This window comes from Lampris incognitus, chromosome 16, assembly GCF_029633865.1.
Source record: "Lampris incognitus isolate fLamInc1 chromosome 16, fLamInc1.hap2, whole genome shotgun sequence".
Lineage (NCBI taxonomy): Eukaryota > Metazoa > Chordata > Actinopteri > Lampriformes > Lampridae > Lampris > Lampris incognitus.
In genome coordinates this window covers 38,597,251-38,615,054 of record NC_079226.1, presented here as the reverse complement: position 1 = coordinate 38,615,054, position 17,804 = coordinate 38,597,251, and the positions used below count along the sequence as shown (strand labels likewise).

The following is a 17,804-nucleotide window of genomic DNA, read 5'->3' as shown; positions in this document are numbered from 1 at the left end:
TGTGTACATCTACTGTAACTGGTCGAGGCTGTCTTCACATCTGTATTCTTCATGTCTGACCACAATGCTTTTCTCTTTCTTTCTTTTCTTTCCCTTTCTTTTCTTTTCTTTCTTTCTTGTTTTGACCCACTGGGTTTTAATCACATCGCACCCAACGAGTGTGGCAAAGGAAACCGACCAGTTTTGGTCCCCCAGAAGCCACCTCGAGTCTTCTCAGTGTTGCATCTTGCTGAGAGAGGGGCGGTTTGTTGTTGTTGTGGGGTTTTTAAGTTTTTAGCTCAGTGGTGTGACCGATAAGTGGTTTGGTTTAGCTGATAGCTGACGACATTGTGTTCTGTGAAGGGTTGAATTCCAGCCACCACACACACACACACACACACCCCTCTCATCTTCACAGTACATCACTGAAATGGTGGGATTGTTCATTTGATTGTTTGTTACAATGACTTCTTTTTTTTCTTTTCTACTCCTTCTTATGATCTTTGTTTTTTCTTTCAGGGAATTCTGCATGGAAATTAATCTTACGTTGATTACTTTGTCATGTTTTGTTTATTTTGTTTTTGGGGTCAATAACTCAATAAAGGAGAAAATTTGAAGAAAACTTACTCATGTCCGTGTGTACCGTCTGATAATGTTGGCCCTGGTTAATATATATATATATATATATATATATATATATATATATATATATATATACACTAGAAGAACCCCGCTACAATGTAGCGGTTTGGTTCTCCACCCGTCTAAATCTCCCTCCTCTTCATCCTGCCAGCTAACCGCCTTCCCCCTGCCCCTAAACCCCCCCCCACTCCAACTCCCTCCCCCCAAATGCTCACAATCACCTGAAATGCCGAGAAAAGTGGTTTTTAGCCATTTTTAGAACATGCATATTTTGCATAATTATTATAATTATTTTAATTTTCTGTTATTTGTCTGGTCCTCTCTGGAACAATACCTACCACCTCCAAAAAAAATGAGGATAATAAATGCATTTTTGCAAAAATGCATTTATTTTGCATAATGCCAAAACATTTCTAAGTCCCAGAATTTTTTTTTTTATATAGGTGAAAAAAAATCAAAGATGCTCAGAATCACCTGAAATGCCGAGAAAAGTGGTTTTTAGCCATTTTTAGGAAAATGCATATTTTGCATATTTATGCATAATTAATTATGCATAATTTTAATTTTCTGCTGTTTTTTTATAGGTGTCCCCTGATCATCCCCAATAACCCCCAAAAAGAATCAAGGCCCCAAGTCCTTTAGTTTAGACTCTCACACAGACACACACACCACACACCTGACACACATTGTGACAATACGGGAGTAGATGTGTGCGCGTGCGCGTGCGCGTGCGCGCGGAGCAGCGGCTCACTTGAAATAAAGGCAATCAGAGCTCGGGCGCCTCGGTGAGGGCGGGGACAATCGCTGCGATTGACGTGTCGGCGCGCCAATTGAAAGCGAGGGGGGGGGGACGACGGTCGGTACGTCGGCACTACCGTAAAGCGAGCGAGGGGGTCCGGGGGGAGTCGGCGGCGCGGCGACGTTATGGGGCGAAATTGCGCGTTACAGAAAAAAAAAAGAAAAAAAAGACTCTCGCCATGACAGGATCCCGCTCAGCCGGGCGGCCGAGCAGAAGAATGGCGTCTGAGAGGCGGTAGCTGCACGGGGTTTAGCCGCAGTTCAGCGCGCCGGTTGCGTCGCAGCTTTGTGTGTGCGTGTGTGTGTGTGTGTGTGTGTGTGTGTGTGTGTGTGTGTGTGTGTGTGGTTTCCCCCCTCCCCCCCCCCTCCCCCGTTGCATGCAGGGCGCTCCGCCGAGCCTTGCACACCCCGCCGCAGGTGCATGTCCACATGCGCCTGCCCAGTGGTCCGGGTCGCCCCTATGGACCGCTTCAATGGACGTCTTCAAACCTGCTTCGGAGACGAGCGCGAGTCCCCCGGGGGCTTTCGCCTCCTCCTCGGATGAAGCGGAGACAGATGTTTTTCGCTGGCCGACGCCGGAGAGAGGCAGCGCCGCCTCGGCCGCCGCCTCGGCCGCCTCGGCCGCGCCGGGTCTGTGGACGGCGGTGTTCGACTACGAAGCGACCGCGGACGACGAGCTCAGCCTGCGGAGGGGGGACCTGGTGGAGGTCCTGTCCAAGGACTCGCTGGTGTCCGGGGACGAGGGCTGGTGGACCGGCATGATAGCGGACCGGGTGGGCATCTTCCCGAGCAACTACGTCAGCATCGGCAGCGGCATCTCGGGCAAGACGCGGGAGACCTCGGAGCAGCGGCGGTACTCCGACTACGCGGTGCCTCCCCTACACCGTGAGTATCCCATTGTGCCGCATAGCCGAGCGGAGAGCGGAGAGCCGCCCCCCCCCCGCTCTCCCTCCCCCGGTTCAGCACCGCTATCCAGGAGTGCTATGTCACCGTATAGACGCAGTGTGCTCCGCTATCGGCCTGCAAACCAGGCGTCCTGCGCGAGGGCCGTCACGCGTCATATGGCTGCCTGTCAAGCCAGGCGTCCACACACACCCCGCCGCCAGCGCTGCAGAGGGGACCAGACGTCGGCCTGGAGTCCCCCCCCCCCCAGGCACCGTAGCCATGCGTTGTGTCATCGCCTTTACTCCGCTTGCTGCCACCCTGTTTCCCTGCACACTTCCGCATCACTATGGCCGTTCTCCCCTGATCTGTGTCTGCAGGGGGCGATGCGTTCAGCTGCGGGAGATGCTGGAGGCCGACAGACGGCCGAGCTCCGGCTCGGAGAAGAAAGCTGCCCAATATGAAGGTCAAGCCAAGGCCTCAGACTCACAACACACCGACCACTTCCCGCACCGCCCTGCGGTGGAGCCACGCGGGAAAGCCCCCTTACCTCACATCGGCCTGTACGGGCGGTGGAAGAGCCGCGGGCTCCAGCGGCCTCTCGGTTGTGACGTCACACTGGACCCTGCGCTTTCCAGGCCCGAGGGTTCAAACCAGCTCCTGTTCGGGTTGGATGGTGTTGCTTGCCCCGGGTCTCGGTTTCCGTTTCCTTCTTATCCGTCGTAGTCCGAGGGCGGCTGGCCTACTTTCCCCAAACCGTCCCACCTGAAATATTCATCGAGTCTGCTTAGTAGACTAGCGGTCCGCAGTCTGTCCCCCGCCACAGCCATGGGACCTGCCAGACTCGGGGGGGGGGGGGCTTTTTCATGACAGCTGTCCCGGAGCGAGACAATGACTCGGTTGACCCTCTTCTCCCCCTCCGCCGGCCACATCCGGGCCACGTCTCTACACTGTGTAGGGGCGTGTAAGATGGTCCCGCCACACGGCGGGGTGGGCGGCCAAGCTGTCATCGCTTCACTAGATGACCCAGTTTTGGAACTGAGGCAGGCCCCATTAACGTTTTCCCTTGAGCAAGGCACTGAATCGCTGGTCTGAACCACCCATCCATTATCCGAACCGCTTATCCCGCTGTCGGGGTGGCGGGGGATGCTGGAGCCTCTCCCGGCAGGCACTGGGCGGCAGGCGGGGAGACACCCTGGACAGGCCGCCACACACACACACACACACACACACACAGACACACACACACCTAGGGAGGATTTAGCGAGGCCGAGTCACCTGACCTACATGTCTCTGGGCTGTGGGAGGAAACCCACACAGACACAGGGAGAACATGCAAACTCCACACAGAGGACGACCCGGGACGACCCCCCCCAAGGTTGGACTACCCCGGGGCTCGAACCCAGGACCTCCTTGCTGTGAGGGGACCGCGCTAACCACTGCACCACTGTGCGGTCTGGTCTGAACCTGCGCTCCTATATCTGGAGAGCACCCGGGGAAAAAGAGAGTATCCCTCTGGGGTAGCGATGATGCATAACAACACTCTTCTTCTTCTTCTTCTTCTTCTTCTTCTTGTATTATTATCATTGTTGGAATGCAGCTGTCATGCTGCACACCTGGTCCTGTGTGTGTGCGTTTAAAGGTGATGCATACGGGTGCTTGTTTCTAGTGGGACGGGCGTCGTGGGCTAAAATGTGTTTTTCCCCTTTTCCACCCTCCTTGCAGTGCTGGAGATCGACTTCTCCGAGCTGACGCTGGAGGAGATCATAGGCGTGGGTGGATTCGGGAAGGTGTACCGGGCGGTGTGGCGCGGCGCGGAGGTGGCGGTGAAGGCGGCGCGTCGGGACCCCGACGAGGACGTGGGCCAGACCCTGGAGAGCGTGCGTCAGGAGGCCAAGCTTTTCGCCATGCTCGACCACCCCAATATCATGGCCCTGCTGGGCGTGTGCCTGCAGGAGCCCAACCTCTGCCTGGTGATGGAGTTGGCCCGGGGCGGCCCCCTCAACCGGGCCCTCTCCGGGAAGCGGATCCCGCCGTGCACGCTGGTGGACTGGGCCGTGCAGATCGCCCGCGCCATGCTCTACCTCCACAGCCAGGCCATCGTCCCCATCATCCACCGGGACCTCAAGTCCAGCAACAGTAAGAAACCCTGTGTGTGTGTGTGTGTGTGTGTGTGTGTCTTTGTCGTTGTGCGGGTCTGTTACTGCAGAGGTGGTTCACCCCAGCACACCAGTCACCTGCTGTTCCAAGCCGTCGGCCTTCTCTTTTTGCACAGCTTTAGCTTTAGGGTTTAGAGCTGCCATCCTGAAGGTGGTCGTTTTTGTTTAATTTGCCGACACCGACGCCGGTACTGACACCGACGCCGGTACTGACACCAACACCAGTACTGACACCGACGCCAGTACTGACTCCGACGCCGGTACTGACTCCGACACCGGTACTGACTCCGACGCCGGTACTGACACCGACACCGGTACTGACTCCGACGCCGGTACTGACTCCGACACCGGTACTGACACCGACACCGGTACTGACACCGACGCCGGTACTGACTCCGACACCGGTACTGACACCGACACCGGTACTGACACCGACGCCGGTACTGACACCGACGCCAGTACTGACTCCGACGCCGGTACTGACTCCGACACCGGTACTGACTCCGACACCAGTACTGACTCTGATGCCAGTACTGACTCCGACACCAGTACTGACTCTGATGCCAGTACTGACTCCGACACCAGTACTGACTCTGACGCCAGTACTGACTCCGACACCAGTACTGACTCCGACACCGGTACTGACTCCGACGCCGGTACTGACTCCGACACCAGTACTGACTCCGACACCAGTACTGACTCCGATGCTAGTACTGACACCAACGCCAGTACTGACTCCGACACCAGTACTGACTCCGATGCTAGTACTGACACCAACACCAGTACTGACTCCGACACCAGTACTGACACCAGTACTGACTCCAACACCAGCACTGACACCAGTACTGACACAGACACCAGTACTGACTCCGACACCAGTACTGACTCCGACACCAGTACTGACACCAGTACTGACTCCAACACCAGTACTGACTCCGACACCAGTACTGACTCCGACACCAGTACTGACACCGACACCAGTACTGACTCCGACACCAGTACTGACTCTGATGCCAGTACTGACTCCAACACCAGTACTGACACCGACACCAGTACTGACTCTGATGCCAGTACTGACTCCAACACCAGTACTGACTCCGACACCAGTACTGACACCAACACCAGTACTGACACCGACGCCAGTACTGACTCCGACACCAGTACTGACAGTTGCGTTTGTATTTGATGACTCCAAATCCCAGAGAAAACGAAACGGTCACCATCCCCGTTGTGCGTCGTCGCCTTCGCGCCCAACAAGGAAGAAGTGCTTGAGACGAGGGGTTTTCGGCGTTTTTCATGGCACTTGTATATTTCGGCTGAGGTCTTTCCCCCAAACACGGTCTGTCGTACCCGCTTGCAGGCCACAACCATATCCTGTCTTTGTCAAGCTCACTGCCCGTCCGCCTTACCTGTCCACTTCTGGTGACTGGCGAAACTCTATTCATGTGTCCCTTTTCCCTGGAAAATCCCTTTTTGTTATTATTGTTAGCTTTTGTTTCCAACGCACGTGTGATGGGGACCAACAAACCGGGGATTTGTTTGCATGTAGAGCCTCAGGATTGTAGCTTTGACTGTGCTGAACCGCACGGTAAACTCCTGCTCCGCTGTCTGGCCAGGTTATCATATAGACACACGGCTTTAAAGGCAGGATAAGTTCCTCCATCCTCATTGTGCGGATAGAAGAGTTCACTTGTGTGTTTGTGGAGCGGGGCAGGGGGGAGGGGGAAGGGGGGGGGATCTTTCTTTTTCCTTTCCCGGATCCCCTAAATCCCAAGCCTATTACACCGGATTTGCCCAACGTTCCCGCCTATTGGATGCTGGGACGAGGCCTAGAACCAGCTGCTGGCCTCTCATTGGTCCCTTCCCCAGTGGTTAACTCGGGTCCTCGAGGGCCATTGGCTGCTTTGAAGCGTTAAGCCCGGCTAACGAGTTGCCGTCCCCGGGTCACAAGTACACCAACACACAGCACCCTGCAGTGCGCACACATGCGCATTTCGAACCCACGGTGTGTGTCGATAGCGGGTAGCGGTCCGTGGGTGAAGGCGTCTACAGTACGTACACTGGGTTAGGGTTAGGGTTAGGTTAGGGTTAGGGTTAAGGTTAAGGTTAGGGTTAGGGTTGGGTTAGGGTTAGGGTTGCAGCACACCTGACACACTCTTGCAAGTTTTTTTTTTTTTAAGTTAAGATTAATGTGCAGAAAGTTTTTAACTTGATTGCGTTTCTTTTGCTTTTTTTTTTTTTTTTGCTTTCTTTTCTCTAATTGTAATCCCCAGCCTGCTGACAACAAGAGCCACAAGGGACCTACAGGTTCTGGACCCACCGCCACCACCTTGTTGTAATGGTCTAACGTTTAGAACAGCCACACGATGCCGTCGGCCGCTGACCGGTGTCTGTATATATAGACTACAGTACAGTATGTGTTGTTCTGTCCGGCCATGACAATGGGATGGGCAGCGTTTAGCCAAACACTGTGGACACCGGACATGAACACCGGACATGAACACCTGACATGAACACCTGACATAAACACCTGACATAAACACCTGACATGAACACCTGACATGAACACCTGACATAAACACCTGACATGAACACCTGACATGAACACCTGACATAAACACCTGACATAAACACCTGACATAAACACCTGACATAAACACCTGACATGAACACCTGACATGAACACCTGACATAAACACCGGACATTAACAGCAGACATGAACACCTGACATAAACACCGGACATTAACAGCAGACATGAACACCGGACATGAACACTGGACATGAACACCGGACATGAACACCTGACATAAACACCTGACATGAACACCTGACATAAACACCTGACATTAACACGTGACATAAACACAGCGGGCATGACCACCGGGCATGACCACCGGACATGAACACCGGACATGAACACCTGACATAAACACCTGACATTAACACCTGACATAAACACCGGACATTAACACCTGACATGAACACGTGACATAAACACAGCGGGCATGAACACCGGACATGAACAGCGGACATGAATAGCGGACATGAACACCGGACATGAACAGCGGACATGAACAGCGGACATGAACACCTGACATGAACACCGGACATGAACAGCGGACATAAACACCTGACATGAACAGCGGACATGAACAGCGGACATGAACACCTGACATGAACAGCGGACATAAACAACTGACATAAACACCGGACATGAACAGCGGACATAAACACCTGACATAAACACCGGACATGAACACCTGACATGAACACCTGACATAAACACCTGACATGAACACCTGACATGAACACCTGACATTAACACCTGACATGAACATGTGACATAAACACAGCGGGCATGAACACCGGACATGAACAGCGGACATGAACACCGGACATGAACAGCTGACATAAACACCTGACATGAACAGCGGACATAAACACCTGACATAAACACCGGACATGAACACTGGACATGAACACCGGACATAAACACCGGACATAAACACCTGACATGAACACCGGACATAAACACCTGACATGAACACCTGACATAAACACCTGACATAAACACCGGACATGAACACCTGACATAAACACCGGACATAAACACCTGACATGAACACCTGACATGAACACCGGACATAAACACCGGACATAAACACCTGACATGAACACCTGACATAAACACCGGACATTAACACCTGACATGAACATGTGACATAAACACAGCGGGCATGAACACCGGACATGAACAGCTGACATAAACACCTGACATGAACAGCGGACATAAACACCTGACATGAACACCGGACATAAACACCTGACATAAACACCGGACATGAACACCGGACATAAACACCTGACATAAACACCTGACATGAACACCGGTCATAAACACCGGTCATAAACACCTGACATGAACACCTGACATGAACACCTGACATAAACACCTGACATAAACACCGGACATAAACACCGGACATGAACAGCGGATATGAACACCTGACATGAACACCGGACGTGAACTCCTGACATAAACACCGGACATGAACACCTGACATAAACACCGGACATGAACACTTGACATAAACACCGGACATGAACACCTGACATGAACACCGGACATAAACAACAGACATAAACACCTGACATAAACACCGGACATAAACACCTGACATGAACACCTGACATAAACACCTGACATAAACACCGGACATGAACAGCGGATATGAACACCTGACATGAACACCGGACGTGAACACCTGACATAAACACCTGACATAAACACCTGACATGAACAGCGGATATGAACACCTGACATGAACACCGGACGTGAACACCTGACATAAACACCGGACATGAACACCTGACATGAACACCGGTCATAAACACCTGACATAAACACCGGACATGAACAGCGGATATGAACACCTGACATGAACACCTGACATGAACACCTGACATGAACACCTGACATAAACACCTGACATGAACACCTGACATGAACACCTGACATGAACACCTGACATAAACACCTGACATAAACACCTGACATAAACACCTCTGACATGAACACCTGACATGAACACCTGACATAAACACCTGACATAAACACCTGACATAAACACTGGACATGAACGTCTGTCTCACTGGCACCACACATGTGGTGAAGAGCCGAGCCAGGTGGAGCGCGGTGTGGGTTCCCATGTGGACGGAGGTTGCAGGTGATTCAAAGAAGGAACATGGAGGCCATCCGGGTGGCGTGGCGGTCTGTTCCGTTGTGGCCTCCGGCTTGGTCGGGCGTCCCTACAGACACAATTGGGAAGCTGGATGTGGGTATGTGTCTTGGTCGCTGCACTAGCGCCTCCTCTGGTCGGTCGGGGCTTCTGTTCGGGGGGGGGCGAGGAACTGGGGATAATAGCGTGATCCTCCCACGTGCTACGTCCCCCTGGTGAAACTCCTCACTGTCGCGTGATTTTTTTTCGTACCCGTTTTCCGGGAACTCTGCCTCTGATTGGCCAGTACTCGTTGAGCGAGCGTTCACCTGGATTCCGGGAAGACCCGCCCCTACTCTATCTCTGATTGGCTAACCCTAACCTTAACCAACCTAATCAACGGAGGCAACGAGTACTGGCCAATCAGAGGCAGAGTTCCCGGAAAACGGGTACGAAAAAAATCACGCCTCACTGTCAGGTGAAAGGAAGCGGCTGGCGACTCCACGTGTATGGGAGGAGGCACGTGGTAGTCTGCAGCTCTCCCCGGATCGGCAGAGGGGGTGGAGCAGCGACCGGGACGGCTTGGAGGAGTGGGGTAATTGGCCAAATTCAATTGGGGAGAAAAGGGGGAGGAGGGGGGGGTCCCAAAAAAAGAAGGAAACGGTCTGACTGAGCGTTATCCTGGGTGACTTGGTCCCCAATCATTTCCAAAAGCGTCATCAGCCGGTCAGCTGACGTGTCCTCGCGCCTTCTGAGACGCGCGCTGTTCGGGTGCGCGCTTCTATCGTGGCCCGCCACTGCACATCTGCGTATGTACTCTGAACCCCAGCGACCCCCCCGGTGAGGGAGGAGGGGGGTCAGACCCCCTAATCCCGGCCGCGCGCGCTGAGCCTAACTGTACCCCCCCACCACCACCACCACCACCACCGCCACCACCACATGTTGGGGGGGGGGGTTTGGTTTCTCTGGAAACGCTCTCCGTCACATCAGAGCCACGTGAGCGCCAGGCGGCGGCAGGCGGCTTCGAAGTGCGCCACGCCCATCTCCGCGGGGCCGCGCGGCGGCAGATGGCCCGTGGCGGCGGGTGGGGGGTGGTGGTGTGCGCGGTTCGCCGTGCCGCTGCCGCCGCCTAGCGGCGGGATATCCCGGTTCCTCCGGCGCTCGCTCGAGCGGAAGGGCGGGCCGCTTCTGCGGCGTCAGCTGAGGGCTGGTAGACCGGTTAGGATGCCTCCGTTAAAAGAGTTGCGCAGCGCAACTGCGCAGTTGCTGCGCAGCGCTGGTGTCGGTGCGCCCTGTTTTGCTCCTTGCTCTCCCTCCGGCCCGGCCGCTCCGCCGTTTTAACAGTGTCTCTCTCTCTTCTCTCCTCTCCTCCTTTTCCCTTCTCTCCTTTCCTTGCCTCTTCTTTCACCTCCCTGATCCTTCCCTCTCGCCTCCCACCACAAAACCCCACCCTGTCTTTTCCCCATCTCCACTGTGTGTGTGTGTGTGTGTGCACTTTTCTTTCGGTGTGTGTTTTTGGGTTTCTCTTGTCCCCATCTGGCCCCTTCCCAAAATGTCCAACCCTGAAACCGTCAATCCACCTGCCAATCCGCTCGCCTCCCCTCCATTGTGTGCCCCCCCACCCCCCGCCAAACCCACCACCTCCTTCTTTTGCCGAAACCTTCTAATCAACACACCCACCCACCCCACCCCCACCCTCCCCTCCCTGCCCCTCCGCCCGCCCGACCGCCGCCATCCTCTCTCGTGTCGGGCTGCAGTCCTGATCCTGGAGCGGGTGGAGATGGACGACCTCAGCAACAAGACCCTGAAGATCACGGACTTCGGCCTGGCCCGCGAGTGGCATCGCACCACCAAGATGAGCGCCGCGGGCACCTATGCCTGGATGGCTCCTGAGGTCATCCGCTCATCCACCTTCTCGAAGGGCAGCGACGTCTGGAGGTGGGGAAGCGCCGGGATGGGCGCAGTCGCGGACTGCGTCGTTATCTTTGCTCGTTGGTATTGTACAGTCGGACCGCACGGTAACCACGTAGACACACGGACAGTGTAGCCTTGGTGCCGCTGGGGCAGACGTGTATCGCTGCTCACGTACCAACACATCACACACTGACACACGGTGCACAGGGAGAACCAGACCTGCACATAGACCTGCACGTAGACCTGCACGCCACACATAACACAGTGACACGTTGGACAGGGAGAACCAGACCCAGCAGGCAGTAGACCTGCACATAGACCTGCACACCACACATCACACAGTGACATGTTGGACAGGGAGAACCAGACCCTGCAGGCAGTAGACCTGCACATAGACCTGCACGCCACACATCACACAGTGACATGTTGGACAGGGAGAACCAGACCCTGCAGGCAGTAGACCTGCACATAGACCTGCACACCACACATCACACAGTGACATGTTGGACAGGGAGAACCAGACCCTGCAGGCAGTAGACCTGCACATACGTAGACCTGCACGCCACACATCACACAGTGACACGTTGGACAGGGAGAACCAGACCCAGCAGGCAGTAGACCTGCACATAGACCTGCATGCCACACATCACACAGTGACACGGTGCACAGGGAGAACCAGACCCTGCAGGTAGTAGACCTGCACATAGACCTGCACGCCACACATCACACAGTGACAAGGTGCACAGGGAGAACCAGACCCTGCAGGCAGTAGACCTGCACATAGACCTGCACGCCACACATCACACAGGGACATGTTGGACAGGGAGAACCAGACCCTGCAGGCAGTAGACCTGCACATAGACCTGCACGCCACACATCACACAGTGACACGTTGGACAGGGAGAACCAAACCCAGCAGGCAGTAGACCTGCACATAGACCTGCACACCACACATCACACAGAGACACGTTGGACAGGGAGAACCAGACCCTGCAGGCAGTAGACCTGCACATAGACCTGCACACCACACATTACACAGTGACACGGTGCACAGGGAGAACCAGACCCTGCAGGCAGTAGACCTGCACATAGACCTGCACGCCACACATCACACAGTGACACGTTGGACAGGGAGAACCAGACCCTGCAGGCAGTAGACCTGCACATAGACCTGCACGCCACACATCACACAGTGACATGTTGGACAGGGAGAACCAGACCCTGCAGGCAGTAGACCTGCACATAGACCTGCATGCCACACATCACACAGTGACACGGTGCACAGGGAGAACCAGACCCTGCAGGTAGTAGACCTGCACATAGACCTGCACGCCACACATCACACAGTGACACATTGGACAGGGAGAACCAGACCCAGCAGGCAGTAGACCTGCACATAGACCTGCACGCCACACATCACACAGTGACACGTTGGACAGGGAGAACCAGACCCTGCAGGCAGTAGACCTGCACATAGACCTGCACGCCACACATCACACAGTGACACGTTGGACAGGGAGAACCAGAGCCTGCAGGCAGTAGACCTGCACATAGACCTGCACGCCACATGGAAAAGCTTCCCTTAGGAGCAACTTAGTTTGTGTTGATAGGCTGCAGTGACAGCTGCATGCACCATTTCTCATTGAAGAATTTGATTTAATTGTTAGCTGAAGTCACCAAGTGGCATCATATATTAACATAAATCCCTTCTGGGTTCTGTTTCCTGGTGTTTCATTTGGGTCATCGTGGTGCTGTGACATACTCACGTTCAGTGCAATCACACCGATGTTGTGCGACGGATCGTTCGCGAGTCCTGTTGTGTGTCGCGGCTGCAGGGAGGACGAGCGCGGTGTGCAGGGAGGGAGGGAGGGAGGCCCGCGGGGTCATTAAGCCAGCGAGCCGGGCTATTTCGGACTGGATGTGGAGTTTCCCTCTCAGACCAGATTACACGGTGATGGATAGCTAAGCCGGCCGCGAGGAGGCGGCGTGCGTTTACCACACCGGTGATTTGGGGGGGGAGACTAAATGCGGACAGGAATTCCTCCTGCCGCCGTGCCCGTGACCCGCGGTCATCAGTTGAGCAAATCTGGGTCAGATGTTGTCGGAAATCCACCGTTTAGGGCGTGGCGCACACCGCTCGGTTGCTGCATCGGTGGGTTTTGTTTCCTTTGTTGTAAACTGGACGACGCAGTCAGTACTCGTCTATTCATCCTTCCCATTCTACAGTATAGCTCCATGAGTAAAGGTTATTATTGTATTATTTGATATTTTATTTTTGATATTTTTATGATTATTTAACCATTTTTAACGTGTAGGAATATCAATTCAATTCAAATTAGCATATTTTTCTGTGACTGGCACCGTCCCCGGCCCGACAGCAGCTGTCCTGTGGCCAGCCCCTGCCCACTGGAGGCTCTGCTCTCCTGCTGCTGCTGTGGTCGTATTTACCCAGATGCTAGCCGGTGCTTGGTCCTGGCTTCTCGTTGTGGTGTGGGGTCTTCGCAGTACGGTCATATAGACCTGTCTTATGTCTGCCTGTGTTGTCCCGGTGTGGTCCTGGAGGGAGGGCTGGGATGTCCCATCGTCATCGTCCCAGTTTCTACAGCGTTCCCACATCAGTTGAGGTGCTATGGATCATCTGTAAAAGAATGATCAAGTTTGCTCAACCCAATCATAACAGTTGTGTGTATTTGTGTGCCCATGTGTGTGTCTATACGTATATGTTGATGAATATTGGCTGAACCCTTTACAGTTTGTTTCTCTCTCTCTCTCTCTCTTCTTTTCACCAATGAAGTTACGGCGTGCTGCTGTGGGAGCTGCTCACGGGGGAGGTGCCGTTCCGGGGGATCGATGGCCTGGCGGTGGCCTACGGCGTGGCCATGAATAAACTGGCCTTACCCGTCCCGTCGACGTGTCCCGAGCCCTTCGCACGTCTTATGGAGGGTAAGGAGAGAACGCCGCTGTCTGTCTTGCTGTCCTTCATGTGGGGCTTACCCAGACCATTTTTATTAATGGCTGCCCAAGGATCAAGTGTGGTGGACCGTGGAACCAAAATCTCTTCACAAACATGTTTCTTCCTGCAGAACCATAACAATTTGGGGCTAGCTAGTTTTAGTAAAACACTGTTTGTTGACGTGTCGTTTTGCCCCCCCCCCCCCAATTGTACCCGGCCAATTACCCCAATCTTCTGAGCCACCCTCTCTGCCGATCCGGGGAGGGCTGCAGACTACCACATGCCTCCTCCCATACATGTGGAGTCACCAGCCGCTTCTTCTCCCCTGACAGTGAGGAGTCTCGCCAGGGGGACGTAGCGCATGGGAGGATCACGCTATTCCCCCCCCCCCCCCAGTTCCGCCGAACAGGCACCCCGGCCGACCAGGGGAGGCGCTAGTGCAGCGACCAGGACACGTACCCACAACCGGCTTCCCACTCGCAGACACGGCCAGTCGTGTCTGTAGAGACGCCCGACCAAGCCGGAGGCAACACGGGGAATCGAACCGGCGATCCCACCCGGACGCCCCCGGCATGTCTTTTTAATGGAGATATGTCGTAAACACTGCACAGATATAATCATATCCTATCATAATGGACTAAATATGGTACTCTGTTATGGAGGACCATAACTGCCTTTCGTCATAGCGGGCATGATGTGGTCTGTGCAGGGGGTGTTAATGAAATTAAAGAAATACCAAGGGGGGGGTGTGCACAACACACGTGCTTATGGATGAGGTATGGGCCAATGCCAACCTATTAACACTACTATAGTGTAACGCCATCACACATATCCAAAAACCTACAACACATATAGGGCTGATTAAGTGCAGGCCCGTGACCACGGCCTAGACTGCAGTCCATGCTGCCAAACACTGAGGCGTCGACATGATGGAGGCATAAGGTTAAATGGTGGCCAAAGAAACTTGTGCTTAATCATATGCTTGATACGACGTGACCACGGGAAACAGATGTTTTATTATATTTACGTGTTGTTTCCAAATAAGTCATATTTATGATTTCACTATTGCACATCACAACAGAGCTAATCACACAGCACACTCGGACGTTTGTAAGTGACTATTTTTAAAGCACCTATCAGGAGCAGAGACGTCGCGAAGGGCTTCACAGAGGAAATGAAGCATAAACGTACATCATACAGATGTAAAACAAACAGAAATGCAAATGAGCTGGTTTTTAAAGGTATCCACAGATCTTAAGTCCAAGAGAGTGGCAAAGTTTAGGAGCCAAAACCTCAAAAGCGCGGCCTCCTTTAGTTTTAAGCTTACTAGATCGAGGGAAACAACCAGCCAACCCTCATCAGAGGACCTTGGAGACCTGCTGGTGACGTGGGGCCGCAGTAGATCTCTAATGTAGGCAGCAGCCTGACAATGCAGAGCTCTGTAGGTGATCACAAGAACTTTGAATTGGATTCTGAATTTGAGGGGGAGCCGGTGAAGTGCAAGCCGAATCGGTGTCACATGAGACCTTTTTGAGGGCCCCGGTCAAGAGTTTGGACCACTTGTAAACGATCCAGGCAAGTTTTCCCGAGGCAGGTGAAAAGGGAGTAGTCAAGGCGGGACAATATAAAAGCATGGATTGACATTTACATATCCGATTGAGACGCGAGGGGCCTGAGCTTTGCGACGTTTCTCGGTTGGAAAAAACAAGAGCAAATCAGACACCTGACACACTGGTCCAGAGTCAGAGCCTGAGGCATAGCGACACCTAGATTTCTTATGGAGGATTTAACCAACAAGGCAAGAGACCCAAGACCATCCCTTATCTTAGGGACAAGACTAGGAGGGGCAGAAATAAGCATTTCTGTTTTGTCTGCGTTTAATTGTAAGAACTTATCTGCCATCCAATTTTTAATAGCGTTTAGGCCAGTGTTTCTCAACCCTGTCCTCAAGGACCCCCTATCCTGCATATTTTCTTTGCGACCCTGAATAGGTACCTGTTTGTAGTTATTCAACCAATCAGCAATGAATTTTGTCAGATGTTGCACACCTTGCATAATTAAGTGCTGCGAGATGATTGGTCGAGTAAGTACAAGCAGGGCTACCTATGCAGGGCTACAATGAAAATCTGCAGGATAGGGGTTCCTTGAGGACCGGGTTGAGAAACACTGGTTTAGGCAGTTATTTAAAGCTGACAATTTAGCTGTTTTGAGGTTTAAATGGGACATATAATTGAATATCATCTGCTTAGCAGTGATAAGGAGATGCCTTTCAAAGTGGCTTATTATCTGTCCAAGGGGAAGCATAGACAAGGCAAACAGAATAGGACCAAGGACTGAACCTTGATGCGCACCACAGTATAGCATTTCATATGAAGAGGCAAAGCTGCCAACAAAAACTGTAAAATTCCTATCAAAATAGGAGGAGAACCGCTGCAGGGCTGACCCAAGAGATACCCACCCACTGCCCAAGTCTCTCAACCAAGATACAGTGGTCCACAGTATCAAATACTGTACTGAGATCCAACACTGAACATTCTCGTGCATCACCATGCATCAAGATATCAGTTGAGACTCTTAAGGAGAGCTGTTTCTGTTGAGTGCAACTGCGGAAGCCAGACTGAAACTTATACAAATATATTATGTTCGTGTAATGCAGTTGTGAGCTGCTTAGCAACCACTTTTTCTAAAATGTTGGCTGCAAAAGGCAACCTGGAGATGGGCCTGTAATTTTGGGCTAGAGTTTGGGCAATTTAGATGGGGTAGAATAGAGAAGGATCCTTCATTGATTTTTTTTTTTTGAGAAGTGGCTGAATAACAGCTTGTTTTATTTGAGCAGGGACATGGCCAGATAATGGAGTTGTTGATTATGGAGAGCACAGCAGGACCAATACAGCCAATGACATTTTTAAACAGAGATGTCGGTAAGATGTCAAGGGGGCCAGAGGCAATTTAATAGTACACAAACACGAAAACCTATAGATGCACACAGATACACCCGTCTGATAGACCTCAGAACTCACGTAAGCAACAGGACAGATGGCAGGCAACAAAGGTGACACTCGCATAGTAAACCCGTCAAAATACGGCTTAAGAAACAGCCCGGTTGGTAAAGCGTGACTGTGTTGCAGGAGGAGTGTGTTCAGTATTATGGCGGAGCGGACACAACTTCCGCTGAGGGTCCAGTGTCTTGTGTCCAGAGGGGCGAAGTATTATGCAAGTCCTCTGATCTTTCTCATCTTTCACCACAGAGTGCTGGAGCCCTGATCCTCACTTCAGGCCTCTGTTCACCAGCATTCTGGATCAGCTGACAGCCATCGAGGAGTCCGGCTTTTTTGAGATGCCGGCCGAGTCGTTCAACTCTCTGCAGGATGACTGGAAAGTGGAGATCCAGGAATTGTTCGATCAGCTGAGGACCAAGGAGAAGGTGGTTGGGGAGGGGGGGGCTCTTTTGATTGCTTGGTCGGTTGATTGATTGCACTGATCGATTTTCATGTTGTCGTGTGTCATTACTGACAGCCAAGCAAGTTTGCATAAACAAAGGAATATGACTTGGTAGGATGTTCAAACAATATTCCACAAGTAGGAAGACTAAAGTTTACTGAAGATGTGTAGAAATAAGGACATAAGAATCTAAGAGTATCTACCTATTTTAAGATTGTCACGTGAGAATAGGAGAAAGCCGTGAGGCTCATCTCCGGTATAATCATTTTAATACAAGGTGGAGATGGATGTTGCATAAGCTGGCATTTGAGAAGAA

General features: G+C 52.7%; 1 protein-coding gene across 1 annotated transcript in view; it reads left to right on the top strand.

Annotated features, from left to right (window-relative positions):
- Positions 1 to 1,892: 1,892 nt before the first annotated feature.
- map3k9 (mitogen-activated protein kinase kinase kinase 9) overlaps positions 1,893 to 17,804 on the top strand; it is a 32,524-nt gene continuing 16,612 nt past the window's right edge. The window contains exons 1-5 of the mRNA XM_056295453.1: positions 1,893 to 2,304; positions 4,027 to 4,440; positions 10,938 to 11,118; positions 13,889 to 14,037; positions 17,296 to 17,471. Coding sequence (XP_056151428.1) covers positions 1,893 to 2,304; positions 4,027 to 4,440; positions 10,938 to 11,118; positions 13,889 to 14,037; positions 17,296 to 17,471 — 1,332 coding nt within the window. The remainder of the gene's footprint in view (positions 2,305 to 4,026; positions 4,441 to 10,937; positions 11,119 to 13,888; positions 14,038 to 17,295; positions 17,472 to 17,804) is intronic.